Here is a 19,843-nt window from a genome sequence, read left to right as displayed (position 1 = left end):
GACGATAAAAAGACGCATCAGTCACAGGCCTTGGCAGCAGACTTTAGTCAAAGAAACCTCTCAAACACCATCTTATCATACTGTTAAGTATAGCTGCTTTTTAAAATAAAGGAAACTATGAATAACATTTTACTTCTATCAAACCGCATTTTAATCTATTCTAAAAGAAAATTCCTCCAGGAATTTAGTTCTAATTTTCAGAGGCAATTCTTACTTACCAAATAGGTCTCAGAAGAATAAAGGGCAGTTTTCAAAGCGTTACCATCTCTTCTTCCAATTTCCAGAAGTATATAAATACTATTAACCTACACATACTTTCCCATTAAATATCTAAAAATTCATTTGTGAAATATGATGAATAATAATATTTCAATAGAGTGAAACTGCCACTGTATGAAAATTCTTCTGTAGTAAAAAGAAGATTATTTTTGTTTATTCAAATTAACATGCTAATCAAAGTATTTCCTTTAAGAGTTTTGTAATATTTTTATATTTAACATTTATAATTCCTCCATTTTAATTTTGATAACTAAACATAGAGCCACATAAAACACGTAGCTGAAAAATAGCTTCTAACAAAATGTAATAAAATGTCTAATTTGATTGAAGGATCCTATAAAAATTCTTATGATATTTTCTAAAATCTCCCAAATGAATTGATCATTCCATATATGTGGTACAAATTTAGATATTAATTTTCAAGTCAATTTAAGTGGCAAAGTGGTTGTTAGAGGTTCTTTCTGGCTAATGTGTATGTCTACATCAGAGCCAACTTCTGTTCTTTACTGAATGGCCCTGGGCAAAGATATATCTGGAACAGACCCAATGGTCTTGAAAACAGTCTTGTTAACATGCCCCTATACTTAAATATACTCCTGTAGCGAAAAGATGCTGTCAGGAACTGAGTAAACAGATCTCCTAAATTGTAACAAACCAAGGGAAGAATCAATGGTGCAATGTTTCAGGTGGATTTTTATTTGACTGTGTCTCCTTATGAAGTGATTTACTTTTTAGATTCAAACTAATGCATTTTAAAATTTCTACTTAACATTCATACACATTTGTTTACTTTAATTGACAGACATTTATTGTGGGTATTTATGGGATAGAATGGGTTGTTTTGTTCTCTTCACTGCACAAAGACACTCTGTCATACTAATTAACATATCTATCACTTCACCAACTTATCCTTTTTATATGGTGACAATAATAAAAGTCTAAATCTTTTTGAAGTTTTGAAATATGCATTATTGTTAATTCTGGTAATCATACAATGCACTAGATCAACAAAACTTATTCTTCCAGTCTAATGAAACTTTGTGTCCTTCAATCAAAACTCCCCCTTTCCAATCCCTTTTCTTTCCCAGATTTCTATTATTCATTCTTATGACATTTACTTTTTCAGATTCTGTATATAAATGAGATCTCATACAGTGTAGTTATGTGTCACTTAACTCTCAGGATACATTTTGAGAAATGTGCTGTTAGTCAATTTCATTGTGTGTGAACCTCATGGGGTATATTTATATACACTAGATAGTATCACCTGCTATATACCGAGGTTGTATGGCACCGACTTTTGTTCCTAGGTCACAAGCCTGTTCAGCATGTTACAGCACTAACATGTAACTCTAGCCAACAATTATGCAATGGTAAATACTTTTATATCTAAACAAATATAAACATGGGTAAGCCACAGGAAAAATACAGCATAAAAGGAAAAACTTCACATCTACATAGAACACTTACCATGAATGAAACTTACAGGACAGGAATTTGCTCTGTGTGAGTCGGTGAATGCATGGTGGGTGCATGTGGAGGTGTAGGGCATTACCCATCACTACTGTAGGCTATACCTACTGTACATTTGGACTACACTATGCTATTTTAAACTATTTTTTATTTCTTCAATAATAAATAAACTTGAGCTTACAGAAGTAACAATATCACTTTATAACATTTTAAACTTTTAATATTTTAATTCTTACAGTAACATTTGGCTTAAAACAAGCATTTTAAAGGCATTCAAATATTTTGTATCTTTATTCTACAGGCATTTTTACTTTTTAAAAAAGTATAAAAATATTTTTTATTTTTTTGCTTGAAAACTAAGACACAATCACACTCATCAGCTTAGGCCAACACAGGATCAAGCTCATCAGCGTTAATGACTTTCACCTCCACATATTGTCCCGCTGGCAGGTCCTCAAGGACAGTGACATGCATGCAGTTGTCTTCTCCTATAATAACAATGCTTTCTGTGGAATACCTCCAGAGGGATCTGTGTGGAGCTTTCCCATGGTAAACTTTTTTTGAACACCTTGAAGAAGGACACACTCTAACAATAAAAAGTATGGTATTATAAACACATACATCAGTAGCATAGTGGTTTATTATTGTTACCAAGTATTATGCACTGTACAAATTATATGTATTACACTTTTATAGGACTGGCAGCATAGTAGATTTGTGTATCCTAGTATCAGCACAAACATGTGAAGAATACATGTGCTGTAACATCACAAAGCAATAGGAATTTTTCAGATTCTATACTCATCTTATAAGACCATCTTCATATATACAATACATTATTGATGAAAATGTCTGTGTGCAAAATACTATTGTATGTTTCTTTTTTAGTGTAATGTCCTTCAGTTTCATCCATGTTCTCATGAATCACAGAATTTCCTTTTTAAAAGATTTTATAGTGTTTCACTCTTTGTGTGCATATGTATATACATACACCATATTTTTTCCATTCTTTCATTCATTTACTGCTGATAACACTAAGTTGCTTCCATAGCCTCGCTATTGTGATCAATGCTATCTTTTCAACATGTCAATTTTAATTCCTTTGGATGTACATCCAGAAGTGGGACCATTGGATCACATGATAATTTTTTTTTAGTTTTTTTTAAGAAGTCTCCACATTATTTTAAAAAAATGGCTATTCTAGGGCTGGAATGCGGCTCAAGCAGTAGCGTGCTCGCCTGGCATGCTTGGGGCGCTGGGTTCGATCCTTAACACCACATAAAAGTAAAATAAAGATATTGTGTCCACCTAAAACTAAAAAATAAATATTTTTAAATGGCTATTCTAGTTTACATTCCCACAAATAAGGTACAAGAGTTCTGTTTTCTTCATATCCTCACCAACTTGTCATTAATTGTTCTTTTTGACAATAGTCATTCTAACAGGTATGAGGTGGTATCTAATTGTGGTGATGATTTGCATTTCTAAGAGGATTAGATATGTTACATCTGTTGGCCACTTATATCTCTATTTTTGAGAGTTGTCTGTTGAGATCCTTTGCCCACTTTTAAATCAGGCAATTTGTTTTCTTTCCATTGAGTTGTCTGAGTTCCTTGTGTTTTGTGAGTATTAGTCCCTTATCAGATGTGTGGCTTGCATACATTTTCTCCCAGTTCATAGGCTGTCTCTTTACTCAGTCGTTTCCTTGCTGGGAAGAAACTTTTTAGTTTGATGCAATTCCACTTGTCTATTTTTGCTTTTGTTACCTCTGTTTTTGTGATACTGTCTAATAAGACATTGCCCAGACCAATTTCGTAGTTTCACCCAATGATTTTTACAGTTTCAGTTCTTATATTTCAGTCCTTAATCCATTCCATTTTCAGTTAATTTTTGTATATCATATTAAGTAATGGCCCAATATTATTCTTCTGCTTGTGAATATCCAGTTTTTCCAAAACCATTTATTGAAGAGACTGTCCTTTCCCCATTATGTGTTCTTGGCACCTTGATTAAAAATAAATTGACTAAATACTTGAGTCTATTTGGAGGATTTCTATCCTGTTCCATTTGTTGAAATGTATGTTTTCATGCCAATGAAATGCTGCAGTGTTTTGATTATAGTATCTTTATAATATATTTTGAAATCAGATGACACATTTGACGTTGTATTTTGCTTAAGATTGCTTGGGTATTCAGGGTTTTTCCTGGTTCCATACAAATTTTAGGGTACTTTTTTATATTTCTTTAAAAATGACACTGGAATTTTGGTAGAGATTTACTGAAGATCAAAATTAACTTCATAAAAATGCATGTATATATAATTTTAGACCTGGATGAGATTTTAGACACCAACTCACCTAATTTGCTTCATTTCTTTTCTTTCTGGAAAAAGACCTGAAAGTTTAAACAGCTATCTATGTCAAGGTTACATAGCAAATACATGTCTGAATGAAAAATAGAACCCAAGCTTTCATAATTCTTATCTCTTGCTAGTCCAAAAGTACTGCAGAATAAATAATTTCTGATTGTAGTACATCAAATTTCATTATTTTGATCAGTATTATTTTCAGAATTTTCTTAACTTTGTAAATTTAGATAAGCTCTTCTTTTGTACTCATAGTTTCAACCTATGACTTTATCATTTGTATATAATATTTTAGCATATTTTTAATCTGATTTTTTTCTTTTATTTTTTTTCATACATTGAATGTATTTTTAAAAGCCTATAGTAGGAATAGAAATGGGAAATATTATATAGATATTTTATTTCCTTTTAATACAATTCAAATAATTTGGAAAAATATGGAATATATGAAAAGCATAATAAACATATAAAACTAAAATACCTGTAATTAAAATAAACATGAGCGTGTGTGCATATGCATATTTTTTACATTGTTTCTATTTCAAATACATTTCTTGATGTAGTCAACAACTACCTCTGTAAGAATATATAAGTTACTCTTTGATTTCCTTTATAAATTAAATAATTCTTGTTATATGAATTTGATTTCACATCACACCCTTTTTAGATCTCATTTTTAAATGTCTGAATAGAATATTACTGTCATTGAGATTAAAAAGGTGACACACTATAATCAACACATTCATGCTCCGTTTTTAGCTTTTCTCATTTATGTTCCAATAGATTGATAGCTTTCTCTCTGATTCTAATTAAACTTTATTTTCAGAGATGTGTCATCAACAATTAGTTGTGATTCAGAACTGTGAAAAATAGCCATACCTGTATGCTAAGTGAATGCTGTCAACAAATGTAACTGTGGTTATCAAACAGTAGTTTTCAAACTTCAACATGCAACATATTATGTTATACCTGGAAAGTTCAATTTATATTGCTAATGATTTCCATGGTGATATTGCTGGAGAATCACTGCCTTACAAATTTCTCCTCCCACAAAAAATCTACACTTGTCCTTATGATTGTTGCCTAAACATGGACCATGGATAGACAAACACAAACATGCTCTGTGTTCATTCATGTATTCATGCCTATGTTCACCTGTTTACTCAGATTTTAACATGGTCCATTATTCTCTTAACTAAATATAATAAACTGGGAATATAAACAAGTGAAATGATATTTATATTCTGTTGGTGAGATTTCATCTTTAGGATATACTTATTCTTCCTTACCTATGTGTCTTTCACACTGATAATGAACAAATTACTAAAAAGTATGTCTTACACCCACTGTATCTTGGCATGTGTTGATTTAATTCTCTAGGAAAATAGTTGCTTGCCTATGTGATAATCCGAATCACCTGAAAAAGCTGCTAAATAGCAAATTTCTGGGCCTTGCCTCTGGAGTTTATGGTTCAGTAGGGTGAGGTCCATGAATCTGCCTTTCTAACAAATTCTCACTTGTTGTTGATGCTGCTCTGGGAACTATACTTTGATCTGAACAGACAAGGACCTCTCAGTGGACAAACTCACAGCACAAACCACCTTAATGATTTATGAAGGTTAGCATTTTTTGTTTCAGAAAATTAGAATGCTACTCTCAATCACTTCCAAGGCCCTTCAAGGCTTAAAACTCTCTTATTGTGTGTTCTAAAATTTGTAAGATTCTACTGCTCTTATACTGAATTCTATCTTATACTCATCTTTAAATACTAATTTAATGATAAATTTATATAAGATAACCCAAATAAATTTTTTCAGTAAAAAATCTTCATCTGTGTTATGTACCTAAAATAATGTCACAGTAATGAATTTTATAAATCTCCAATCTTATAATAATTACTTCAATTTCTTGACAAAATTAAAGTATAATAAATTTGGGGAGGAACTAATTCATTCCTTAAATTCAGTAATAAGGAAGTTTCAGTGATCTATTTAACCACATTATGAATTTGATAAATAATTTTGTGGACATTTTGTTTCCTAATTATAATTGGAAATTTTATATTTTTTAAATTCAAAATTCAAATTCTAAACAACTCAGTGAGGAGTATGTTCTAGAACACTCATAAGAGAACTCTACATATCTATAGATGATCAAAAAGTTTCAGGTAAATATAACACATTAAGTAATTTCATTAATAAATTAATATATTAATTTCTTTTAAAAATAAGCTATTTATGAACATGTGAATCAGAAAATCATGAAATCAAACTATTTCACTACTGATCATGGTGAAACAACTAATCACGTTAAACAAATTTGTTCTAAAGACGATTGTATAGTAGCCTTTATTATCATTACTAACTTTAATGATTCCTGGACTAAAGTGTGAACAGGCTGAACCTACATATATAATATATTATTTGTTCTTATTAGTTACACATGATAGTAAAATATATTTTGACTTACATATATGGAGTATAACATCTCATTCTACTGGTTGTACATGATGTAGTATTACTCTGGTTGTGTAATGCACATAGGATAGTAATGTCCGATTTATTCTACTGTCTTTTATATTCCCATGCCCCTTCTCTTCTCCCCTTTGTCTAATCCAATAAACTTTTTATTCTTCCCTATCCCTGCCCCCTTATTGTAAGTTAGTAAATCCATACAAGAGAGGACATTCTGTCTTTGGATTTTGGGGATTGGCGTATTTCACTTAGCAAGATAGAATCCAGTCCCATACATTAACAGATAAATACCATAATTTCATTTGTCTTTATAGCTGAGTAATGTTCCATTGTGTATATATACCACATTCATGTGTTGAAGGGCACAGTAGTTTAGCTATTGTGAATTAAGTTCCTATAAACATTGATGTGGCTGTGTCACTGTAGTATGCTGATATTAATTACTTTGGTATATGCCAAAGAGTAGGATAACTGGGTCAAATGATGGCTCCATTCCAAGTTTTCTGAGGAATCTCCATACTCCTTTCCTTAGTGGTTGCACCAGTTTGCAGTCCCACCAGCATTGTGTGAGAGTACCTTTCCCCCCATATCCTCACCAACATTTACTGTTTCTTATATTCTTGATAATTGTCATTTTGACTGGAGTGAGATTAAATCTCAGTGTAGTTTAAGTTTGCATTCTGTAATTGCTAGTTATATTAAACATTTATTTTCATATATTTGTTGATGAATCTTATTTCTTTTTCTGGGAAGTACCTGTTCACTTCCTTTGCCCATTTATTAATTGGGTTATTTGGGTTTTTGGTGAAAAAAAATTTAAAGCATTCTCTCTAAAGACAGTGATGCCCTCTTTCACCAATTTTATTCAACCTTGACCTTGAAACTCCAGCCAGAGCAATTAGACAGAGGAAATAAATTAAAGGGATACAAATAGGAAAAGAAGAGTTCAAAGATCCTTGCCAATGACATGATTCTATACTTACAAGACTCAAAATATTCCACCAGAAAACTTCTAGAACTCATAAATGAATTCAGAAGAGGAGAGAATATAAAAATAAGAATCATAAATCAATGGAGTTCCTATACATATATGATGAATCTACTGAAAGAGAAATTAGGAAAACTATCCCAGTCACAATAGCCTCCAAAAACCCCACAAAATATTTGGAAATCAATCTAACAAAAGAAGTGAAAGACTTCTACAGTGAAAACTACAGAATACTAAAGAAAGAAACTGAAGAAAACTTTAGAAAGATCTCCTATGCTCTTGGATAGGCAGAATTAAAAATGTCAAATGTCATATCACTTAAAAGTATTATAAAAATGTAATGCAATCCCTATTAAAATTCCAATGAATCATTTATAGAAATAGAAAAAAAGCAATCATGAAATTCATTTAAAAAAATAAGAGACCTAGAATTACCAAAGCAATCCTTAGCAAGAAAAGTGAAGTGACAGGCATCAGAATACCAGCCTTAAACTATACTACAAAGCTATAGTAACAAAAATGGCAAGGCATTGGCACCAAAATAAATATGTAGACCAATGGTACAGAATAGGGACTCTCTGACAAACCCATATAAACATAATTATCTCACACTAAACAAAGCAGCCAAAAACATACATTATAGAAAAGATAGCCTCTTCAACAAATGGTGTTGGGAAAACTGGAAATCTATATGTAGCAAAATGAAATTAAACCCCCATTTTTCCCCTAAAAAAAAAAACAAAACAAAAAAAAACCTCACTCAAAGTAGATCAAGGATTTAGGTAATAGACCAGAGACCCTGAACCTAATAGAATAAAGATTAGTTCCAAATCTCCACCATGTCAGCTTAGGAACTGACTTCCCTAACAAGACTCCTAAAGTGCAAAAAGTAAAATCAAGAATCAACAAATGGGATGAAATCCCATTAAAATGCTTTTTCATAGCCAAGGGAACAATCAAGAGTAATAATATGAAAAGAGAACCTACAGTAGGGAAGAAAATATTTTCCACCTGCACCTCAGGTGGAGCATTAATCTCCAGGATATATAAATAACTCAAAAACCAAATAACACAATTAATAAATGGGCAAAGGAATTCAACGTGCATTTTGTATTCTAATGCAAGTTTCTTTTTCTAGTATAAGGAATTGAACACAGCACATATGGTAGGAAAGTACTCTATCACTGAGCTTTATACTGACCCTTTTTAAAAAATTTATTTTGTATTATTTTATTTATTTGTTTGTTTGTTTATATTTTCATACTGGGGACTGACTCGAGAGGCACTCAACCACTGAGACATATCCCCAGCCTTTTTTTATGTTTTATTTGGAGACAGGGTCTCACTTTTGCTGAGGTTGGCTTTGAACTCCCAATCCTCCTGCCTCAGCCTCCCAAGTGTGCATCAACCATGCCCAGCTTTAATTTTATTTTGAGGCAGAATCTGGCTAAGTTGCCCAGGCTTGTATTGAACTTGTGATCCTTCTGTTTCAGCCTCTGGAATACCTGGGATTATATGTGTATGCCACCATGCCTGGCTCTAATGCAATTTATAAATTTGTGTTTTCCTACATTTATTTTTTTTCTTTGCTCAATTTATCTATTTATTTTATGTTGTTCTAATTATTTTAGTTATTTATATAATGAACAAAAAATACTCGAGTCCCTATTATTAAATCATGTAATGGACATTGTACTGATTACTTCAATTCAATGATGGATACATACGACCTCTGTCCTCAAATATCTCACAGCCTAGAAGAGAAGACATTCACTTAAGTTAGTATTTATAGTAGAATGGCACTTACATAATGGTAAGGAAGTTTATAAAATGATATTATTTTATAAATGGGAAAAACAAACCAAATACATCAAATAATTTTTTTCTGAGGAAAAATAATTAAACTAAGTGCTAGGTAGAATTTTAAAAAATAAAAAATAAGGAGAATAAAGCGCTAATGGAAAAAAAATCCAAAGAATGTTTAAATAAATTGAGAGCTAGTTCATGTTTGTGGATGTGAAGTTCAGTATTGTTAAGATGTCAGTTCTCCCCATTCTCCATCAATCTTTACCTAAATCCCAGAAATGACTGGGTATGGTAGAGCATGCCTGTAATCCCAGCAACTTGAGAGGCTGAAGCAGCAAGATTGCAAGTTCACTGCCAATTTTCATTGCACAGTGAGACCCTCTCTCAAAATATATATAAAAAAAAAATGTTTTAAAAGTGGTTTGTATATGTAGCTCAGAAGAGGAACATCCCTGAGTTCAGTCTCTAGTACCTGCCCCTGCCAAAACAACAACAACAACAAAAAAAAACAATCCTGAAATAATTTTGTGGCCATTAACAAACCAATTCTAAAATTTATGTGTGATACAAAATGACCCCAAATATTAAGTATAATATGAAAGAAAAAGAACAATACCCAACTTTACTTCTTATTATAAAGCTGTCATATTTCTGCCATTGTTTTCCTGGACTCAGTTAGACCCCTTGTGTTCATATGCAGTTTGTGCTCATCTGACTTTTGACATCCTTCCACAAGTCTCCAGAACTGTGTTTCTCCCCTCCGCAGCTCTCCATTTTATGCCATTCTTCCACTTTTATTCTAGCAATATAGGTTTCTTTGCACTCCCAGGTCGGCCTCCGCCTCTTCTGCTCAGGAATCTTCTGGGTACTCAAAGCAGTAAACTGAAGCAATCTTAATGTCCCCTTTGTTTCTGGTCACTCAAGCTTTTCTCTTCTTTGTTATCTGAGGTCCAGCCTCTTTTGAAACATTGTTTCACAAACTTCTTTCTGGATTCTTTAGATTCCAGTGCCAGAACTAATTAGGTCCCTGCTTTTGTGTTTTAGCTAGAAGTGGAAGTCCTCAGGACACTTTTGAGAATAAAGAAAGGCAGTATTAATATTCATCCCCAAACAATAGAATGTGTTATGCTCATCCTTCTCTGAAGTCAGGTGAACAGGGATTTAAAAAGAAGGAGAGAGTGATCAATATGATTCAGTATACCCATTGTTTTGGCAAGTAGTGGAGAAATTTGAGACCAGAGAGTCCTGATAAATAGAATGGTTAGATTAAATGTAGATTACAGTGAAGTAATGATTAAATAAGAGCCAAGACATGAAAATATCAAAGGAAGATGAGTTGAGTAGTGATGGAAATGTATTAGATAACATTTGTAAAGGAACAAAGAATCAATGGAAGGTGTTTTTGTTCTCTGTGCAAACCTTCATTGTTATAAAAAGGAAAGAAAATTAAAACTGACTGTGAATAGAAAATGAGTGACAATGACCTATAGACCAGTCACCAGTCTGTAAATAAAGCCATTGCTATTCATTTACAGTATTGTCTATGGCTGCTTCTGCCATATACAGTACAGATGAATTAATGTGACAGAGGTCATATAGTCCCCAACCTGAGAACATGCATTTTGACCTTTTACAGAAAAGGCTTTCCAATCCCTGCATCAACTACTTAACATGCAGTAAGCATCTATTTCCAGTAGTCCAGAACTCCCAATTCAGCAGGAATCCTTTAAAATGTTATTATACTAACAGAGATGACACATTGATAATTTTATGGAAAATGAAAACAGTAGTCTTGTATATTTCATCTAGCATAATGCAAGTTTAAAGGTAATTTCTCAAAATTAAATTATGTGGAAAATGAAAACAGTAGTCTTGTATATTTCATCTAGCATAATGCGAGTTTAAAAGTAATTTCTCAAAATTAAATTATGTGTGTTCTTTCTTAATATAACAAAATAAAGTTAACATTGCACATATGATTTTGTGGGAAAATTATTTTTAAAAGTGCAATAGATTTTATTATTTAAAATAAAATTTGTCTTAATAACTTGGCCATGTATGTTGAATTATAGTTATCTATGATTTCAATAAGGAAGGGTAGCTGGTATTTATATCATTTAATTTTCAATGTGAAATATATAGTTTTCTATCATATTTCATAATGTGATTTTGATAAACATTGTCTGACTCAAATTTTAATATTTTTTCAACTTTTTCTAGGCAAAGATGTCAAGCCTAAACCTCCACGTATGTTATATGCATGTCAAATAAATAAAACAAATCTTAAATACATGTTTTTGTTCATCCTCTGATTCCACGTTGAATATTTTGCTTAAAGTAAAGCCTTAACTGTTTTGTCTAGAAATTGTTCTTATTGTCTTAAGTGTAATTCTGAGAATATGCTGTGCTGAAATTTTCTTTTATTTTCTATGTACTGGAGGTATAATCCAATAATGTTACTAACCTTGTTTTACAAATCTTAGCTCACATTTCCATTTCTCCTCAAAATACTTCTTATTTTGGTTGATAGTGAGAGAACTTTACTTGTCTTTTATATTAATTTGCCATAATCTTAAGAAAAATAAAATATGACAGATTAAACACAATGAATAATATGTAAAAAAGAAACATGCATGAGTATAAGAAAATAACAATTTTATATAATCATTATAACTAATGTTTGTCCATATTTTTAGAGCCACAGGAAAGGAAAGAAGAGAAAACAGGTGTGTATATAATTATGTATAAATCCATGCATACAACTCTTTGCAATGTTATGCCCCAATAGAGATATTACATCAAATTTTATTGCAAACAACTTAAAAATACTAAAAAGCTATTCATTCACAGAAGAAAACAAAAAACACCTTTTTTAATATACATGAAATCTGAGTTTTGTGTGGTTCAAAAGAAGTGATTGACTGATAGACTCCTATAAAACTCCATTTTTTGATACTTATAAGACACATTCTATCAGAAAAATAGCTCCTCTCATTCTTTTCTTTTTTCTGGACTTTTGAGCAAAATGAACATTTCTGGGGCTGCAGTAGGCAACAGAAAATTTTTGAAGGAAAAAAAAACACAGAAATCTAATTTTGAAAACAGTTAAAATTTTAGTTCAAGTTTCCTAATTGAATTTATGTCACATGGTGTCTGCAATAAAATACCACATACTGGGTGATTTTAAAAATAGACACTAATTTTTTTTCAATTCTGTGGGGTAGAATTTGGGGTACCAAAATCAAGGTAGGCCATGTTTCTCTTGAACCTGAAGAGACAAATCCTTACTCACCTTTTCTGGATACTGGTGCCAGCAATCTTTGGTGTTGCTTGGCATGCAGATGCATCCTTTCAATCTCTGCCTCCTTCATCACATGCCATCTTCTCCCTCTGTGCTTCTGTCTCTGTGTCTCTTTCCCTCTTCTCACATGTATACTAGTCATCATGCACTAAGGACCCCCTACTCCTCCATAATGACATCTTAACTATTTACATCTGCAATGACCCTATTTATAAATAAGATAACCTATGGGTGTTAGGATTTAAGAAACTTTGGGGAGGACACAATTCATCTATAAAAGGTTCATCCTTTGCCTCATGTCTTCATATGTACAAAATACATTCCTCCCATCCCAACATCCTTAATGTCTTAATCATTAAGGTATCAACTCTTGTGTCTAGAATGTCATCCAAAATGCTAACAAATGAAAGCTTCCAAATTTAATTATCTAAGTTATTTCAATTAGTTACCAGTGAATCTTGGAATATAATTCTTCCTGTACAAAAATTCCTTTCTACCTGTGCACTTGTAAAGCCATAAAACAAATTATCTTCTCCCAAATAAAATGTTGAGATAATCATAGGATAGACATTCCCATTCCAAAGAGGAAACTGGAAGAAAATAAAAGGGTAGTCAGCTTCAAGCAAATGTCTGGTTCTCAGAATATCTTTTTGTGCTCAATGCTGGGATGGTGGACCAGACCTCTCAGCTCTGTGAGATCACAGCTCCACACTCTCTGCTGAAGAGACCATTATCCCAGGCCTTTGAATCCATATTTTTAACTTTGGAGTCATTATTCATTCATTTAATTCTATTTCTTTCACTTTCTGTCCAGGTTGGTATAGTATTTGTACTAAATCTCCTATTTAATCCACGAGGTTCCAAGATATTGGATAAGGGGGTTCTCCACAGTCTTGGATCAAATCATCTGTATTCCTATTTTCTGCTGAGGTAATTAATTGGATCTGTGAATCACAAACCAAATTCTTTAGCAAACAGCCATATTAGTCTTATCAAGGGAATGTAGGCTGTTTTATAAAGTGCCTCAAAAGTCTTCCATCATCTACCCATGACCTAATTCCAAAGTCACTTCCACATTTTGTAGGTATTTATGACAGGTAAATCACCCCACATTCCCATACCCAAACCTATCTGTTCCTTGGATGGTTGTGATTAAGTTACCACTAACTGTTGCTTTTAAGACATTTATTCACTCAAAATTCTGGAGGAAACACAACACTACCTCAATCCTTAGAGGAGAAACCTTCATCGCCCTTTCTATCCTCTGGTGGTTGCCAGCAATCCGTGATGTCCTTTAGCTTCTAGATGCATCTCTTCAGCCTCCACCTCCATCATCACATGGCCAGCTTCTGCCTTTGTGTCTCTCTCCTATTAAGAGGACCCACCCTCTCTCCTATGACCTCATCTTACCTTAACTAATTGTATCTGAAGCAACCCTATTCCAAAGACGGTCACATTCTCAGGATTGAGGGTTAGAACTCAACAAAACTTTTAGTGAGCACATTCATAAATATTATTTATCTAAATTCCTAAATCATGTAAATACCTAATTAGATCTTTCAGATAATCTCTTCCAACTCTTTTCCAAATCACTTATATTACTTTGTAACTGATTCCCATTTCAATCACCTTGAAAATAAATAGATAATTTAGATTTAAATCAATTATAAGTAGCAACAACTTAATGGCAGACATGTGCATAGCATTTTTAAAATACTGAGTATTTAGTAATTCATCATTGACAAATCACCAAGAAAAGTGAATAATTTTTATTAAATTTATTTTCCCATTATGGAAAAAATTGAGTTCCAAAAATATATTTGTGTTCTGGTTCATTATTTTTTATAGAATTAAAATGGTCTCCCTGCCCAACCCAGGCACAAATTTAAAAGAATGTAAAAATCAAGTAGCAATATTTTTATCTTAAATAGTTTCAGAGCTGACTTTGCTTTCAATTAGGAAATAAAAAATAGGTTTTTCTTGCACTAGGGGAACACAGTCTCCCAGTTCCTCATCCTTTTTTTCCCCTTGTTCTTTCTTTTTTTATTTAAAATTATCAATATTGGAGACTTAAACCCAGGGTATCCTGCTTCCTTATAAGTGCCCTATCATTGAGCTAAACCCGTAGTTACCCTCATTGTTTCAATATAAATTTAAAGTACTAAATTAGGTGAAATTGGGATTGCCCATAGACAAAATTATCTAGAATGTGAGTTCAATAAACCTCAGCAGAGACTTTAGGTTTTAGAACACATCTTTTGGGGTAGAGTATGATCATGTTAAAATTGTGGCTTTATTTCTAATAATAATCATCAGAGTTATAAATTCATAAAGTCATGGACTACTTGGGTTTAAAGGGTAAGAGGGATAAGAACCTATTATGCATCTACTGTGAAGTAAAGACTAATGATGCATTTTTACTTTTATCATATGATTAGGACCAGCACACAACATAGCAGTTATTATATACATTCATAATTTGTGGAAACAGCTCAACAGAACAAGTTTAGAAAAATTTGTTATTTTTTCAGGATTTTCATGCTAATTAATATTATAGCTAGGATTCTAGCCCATGTCTGATTTGTTTCAGATCCTGTATACTCCTACTAATAGACTGTCCCAGACAATCATTTTTGTACATTAAGTTAAAAATTGGGTGATCTTCCCAAGTTTTTCATTGCCATTTAGTGTTTAAGTCCTAGTTCTGGAACTAACTAGCTGTTAACCTGAGGCAAGTATCTTCTTTCTATATATATATACTTTTTTTTCTTTCCTTCCTCAAATCCAGAAGTATATATATATAAAACTACCTCACTTCTTTAATTCTTAATTCTTACTGGCATCTGATCATAGCTTGAATCTATTTGCTCTCCTAATAAAGTATTTGTCATGCAACAAAGCTCAAAAATGTTTTAGCTGATAAGAACAATTAGTAAAGAGGAAGTTTCAAAGATCTTGTTTCAAAGATCTCAGTCCCTCAGTGGCTGACTCCTGTTTGGCCTGAGGTGAGGGAGAAAGCAGGGAGGAAGGGTGTGGAGGAGGAAGCCAATTTAGGACATGGCAATCAGGAAGCAGAGGGAGATCTTTGCTCATCCAGAACAAAATATAAACTCCAAAGGCCCTTACCTGCAATCACACCCTACCTGTCTACAGTTATTGCTCCTTTAAACCCTATCAGTGAATCAATCCACTGATTAGGTTAAGGTTCTCATAACTTAATCATCTCACCTGGGAAAATTCTTGCTCTCTTTCACACATGCACTTATGAGGAACACCTCATATCTAAATACTAACAATACTTATCTACTCTTTTTATTTTCCTGATCACATTTGGTCACTACTGGTTTTACCAGATATATGCATTAAAAACAAACAAACAAAAAAGAAAACCAGAAGCCCAATATAATTTAAAGCTAGTTAAATTTTTTATTTTTGTTAATTATTACAAATTTTCATGTAGTGTAATTCAAATATGTTATATATTTATTCTTTTCAAGCTTCATCTGAAAAGGCACAAATCCACAGTACGTATGAACATTTCATTTAAAATTCTTCTATAGAGTCTTTTATAAGAAAATTTGCATATTTCTAAATTCATTTTTAATCTATGTTTTTATGTGTATGCTTCATTATAGCCCATGTTTTGAAAATTAAGTCACCTAAATGTAAATAATTATTATTAATATATTGTTTTCATGAATCAAACCTTTCGAGTTTTTAATATGAAATAGAATCACATGGAAATTTACAATTTTTTTTTTCTCTATGGGCACGTTTGGTAGTTATTTTCTGTTTTACAAACCACTGGCCTAACTCATAAGTATTCATTATATATAAACTTATCAAGGTCATAAATACTTGAAAAGATTTTATATTTTGTTTTCAGAACAAGACACAGTGAAACCACATAAGAATGTTTCTCATGACAAACCAGGTATTTGGAAGGTGGTGTTTGTAGTCTCAAAGTGTCTCTCAATATGATAGCTGTCACAGAAGGAAGAGCATACAGTCAAGTCTGAAATTACTGGAGACAACTGATGTCTTATGTCATGAGCTTCTAGAATATTTACAATTTTAGACATCTTCTTAATACTTTTTGTACTGAGAATGTGATGAGTCCTATCCAGCTAGACAGCTACTCATTCCTTCCCATCAGAGATAGTATGAAGACCATAATCACCAGCATCCAGGTGAATGGGCTGCACAGTTTTGGCAGGTGGAGGAGTGCTGAGGATTGAACCCAGGGATGATCTACTACTGATCTACATCCCAGCCCTTTTGATTTTGCTGGCCTCAAACTTGCCATCCTCCTTGTCTGTGTCAACAGGGGCTGGGATTACAGATGATGCTATGTGCCCAGCTGAGTTCGATATTTTCATTTTTCCTGTGGTGAGCAGGATATCCTTACACAATTTGTAATTCAGATGGTCTCATTCAAATGTGATCATCCTGACTCCTCAAATCTCAAGGATATTGAGTCATTCTCATCCTCCCTGCTTCTTTCCTCCTTTTTCCTTTTCCCCATTCTTGCTTCTCCTTTTTTTTTTTTAATCATTACTCCTGTTGGTACCTTTTGTAGACAGTTGAGCTGGACCCATTGTGGTTCTCTTGTAAAGAAAATTAGAGAATTCACCAAATCAAGGATATTAATTAGTTTTTATTTAAAAAATAGAAATGTAGTTTTTATTTAAATTGATTAAATGTGAATTTAAATTTGAGACTCTCCAAGTCTTGGTTATTCTGTAGAATATTATTCTCCATTCCAGACGTTCCATGAATTGTTTTCTTGATGTTCTTGAATATGTTTGGGCCAGAATTTTTGAGAAATTAAAAACATTCTTTTTGAAAACAAATTTTAGGGAATATTTTGTTTACATTTTTTTTTAAAATCAGGCCTCAGAAAATCTAGATTCAATGGGTTTGAATCAGTAGGATTGGATTTAAAAAGTATGATTTTAAAAGTTTAAGACATCAATATTTGAAAATATATGAATAAAGAAAAAAGGCCTGGACATTTGGGGGAGTCAGAGAACTTTTAGAGCCTCCTAGTTTATGTCATTAATGAAACTGTTATTTTCTGATGTTCTAAATGTTAGCTATTTTTAGGGGAGAGTACAGAGAGAGTGAGAGTTTATTTCTGAGTGTATATCAAATGTATGTCTTTTAGCCAGAAATATTAAATTTCACTTACAAATCTTCCTGTTCTTTAAATTCTCTTGTACTCAATGAAACTTTCTTAAGAAATATTTAAACAGCAAGTTCACTCTCCCAGCTGAGAGGTTTAATTTTATATTGGCTCAATGTAACAGTCACTTTAGTTTGAGTTAAATCTCCTTGACTCTGTAAAATCAGAGAAGACAGAGGACTGTCTCATTTTGGAATCTCAGGGAGGTACCTCCACAAGAATGATGAGAAACTGCTTCATTTTATTCTTAGTCTGTCATGAATAAAGAGTTGCCTCTGTGTCACAGATAAATATAGTGACACAGAGCAAAGGTGAAGGGTAGGATTTGCATTAGAAGGTTATATGTCAAATTAAATTAGGAACTCCTCTGCAATAAGATATGTGCAGAGGATGTCTAGATTAGACATTTTTTGTGGTTCCTATTTGAATAGAAGTATTGTTTACTATTTTATTGGGAAAACTTTCATGCATGGGTGTTATTTCAAAAAAGAATACAAAATATCAAGAATGAAATATTGTCAATGTTTCGTATGATGTATTCAAAATTTCTACTCGTGTTAACATTTTTTCCTATCACAGAAGAAAAGGTAAAGCAGGTAAAAGCTGTCACTGTAGAAAAAACAGGTAAATAAAATGTCTTATATTTTCTTCAGTTTATTAGTTTTATGTTTTGTAAGTGAGCGTACATCCTCATTGGAGCATGTAAACTTGCAAGGACATAAATTCTAAGAATCTGAACTCTTGTGAACAACAACAGATATAATTTAATAAATTTTTATTAAAACATTTTAAATTAAAGCGGCATTACTTTATCATTTTAAAATGTAGTTAGCCTCAGCTCATAAGGTATGTAATATATCACATATGTTCACTCTTATTTTCAAGCCACATCTCCTCAAATCATAAAAATCTCAAAAATTTGAAACTTTCTGTTACTTATACATCAGCTATAATAATTTCTGTTCATGGAGTTCCACAAAGAGTTTTGTGGCTATGAAACCTTTAAAATTACATTAAAGAATAAAGTAGAAGACATAATATTAAAGTAAAAACAGCCCACCCCTAATTATTTCATGGGAGAAAGAAAGGAGTGCATGTGCTCTTGCGGTTTTGGAGTCTTTCCAGTGTGGAGAGAAAAAAAAAAAAAAAAAAATTCTGAGTCTTCAATACAGTTCAGATCTTGAACCACTAAATCCCCTTGGATTCCAAGATGGAAGTCTTCCCGGCTTGGCCACTAGGAGTCTCATTTCACACTCATCAATATAAGTGAAAGCCTATGAAGTAAATATTGTCACTTACCTGAAAGAATTCTATAAACAGAATTGAAACGTTGTTTCTTAAAGGTAAATAATATTCTGGGAGAACTAATTAGTTATACAAATTTATTATAGTTATTACATACTGTTATTCTATAAGAAGGAAGGAAACTATATGAGTCCATTCCCCATGACCTTGTATGACAACTTTTCTTTTTTCTAACCAACGCCTAGGATTATAATGTTCCTCACACCTGTACTCTTAAGACATTATTATGCATCTCTGAGTGTCTCACCCTGTCATATGGATATTTGGAGATTATGAAAATCCAACCTTGAACATACAGATTGCTTTAAATGTTATGTCTGTTTCATGTGTCTTATCAGTTTTTGACAAGTCATATTATTAAAATAAAACTGCTCAAGAAAAAGGGTTAACTTAAGCTAAGGGACACAACCTAAAAAATAGAACAAATAAATGAGCATGTGAATAAGGTACTTTTTTTTCTACGATCTGTATTCATTGATCTATCATCTACTTTCCTTCATTCTCCACAGCCACACCCAAACCAGCAAGTAAGAGATGAAGAACTTAAAACCTGAGAAGTATCGCTTGACCATTTCAATTTTAACAATTTGCCTGTTTTTAATATGTTATTTGTCATGTGGCTTATGGCTAAATTGCCTTTATAAGTGATGAATTAATGTTATTCCCA

General features: G+C 32.4%; 1 protein-coding gene across 7 annotated transcripts in view; it reads left to right on the top strand.

Moving 5' to 3' along the window:
• Positions 1-19,843, top strand: part of TRDN (triadin) — a 400,855-nt gene that overhangs the window by 331,531 nt on the left and 49,481 nt on the right. For 5 of the 7 annotated variants that reach the window (XM_081295982.1, XM_081295978.1, XM_081295980.1 and 2 more), the window contains 6 exons: positions 11,606-11,632; positions 12,082-12,111; positions 16,184-16,210; positions 16,573-16,620; positions 18,451-18,495; positions 19,686-19,703. In XM_081295982.1, coding sequence (XP_081152108.1) covers positions 11,606-11,632; positions 12,082-12,111; positions 16,184-16,210; positions 16,573-16,620; positions 18,451-18,495; positions 19,686-19,703 — 195 coding nt within the window. Of the gene's footprint in view, positions 1-11,605; positions 11,633-12,081; positions 12,112-16,183; positions 16,211-16,572; positions 16,621-18,450; positions 18,496-19,681; positions 19,704-19,843 lie in introns of all 7 variants that reach the window. The other 2 variants (XM_081295983.1, XM_081295981.1) reach the window with 2 other exon arrangements.

Source organism: Spermophilus citellus (genome assembly GCF_964194105.1).
Source record: "Spermophilus citellus genome assembly, chromosome: 5".
NCBI classification, from domain to species: Eukaryota; Metazoa; Chordata; class Mammalia; order Rodentia; family Sciuridae; genus Spermophilus; species Spermophilus citellus.
The sequence above is the reverse complement of the archived record's forward strand: the minus strand, read 5'-3'. Positions and strand labels throughout refer to the sequence as shown.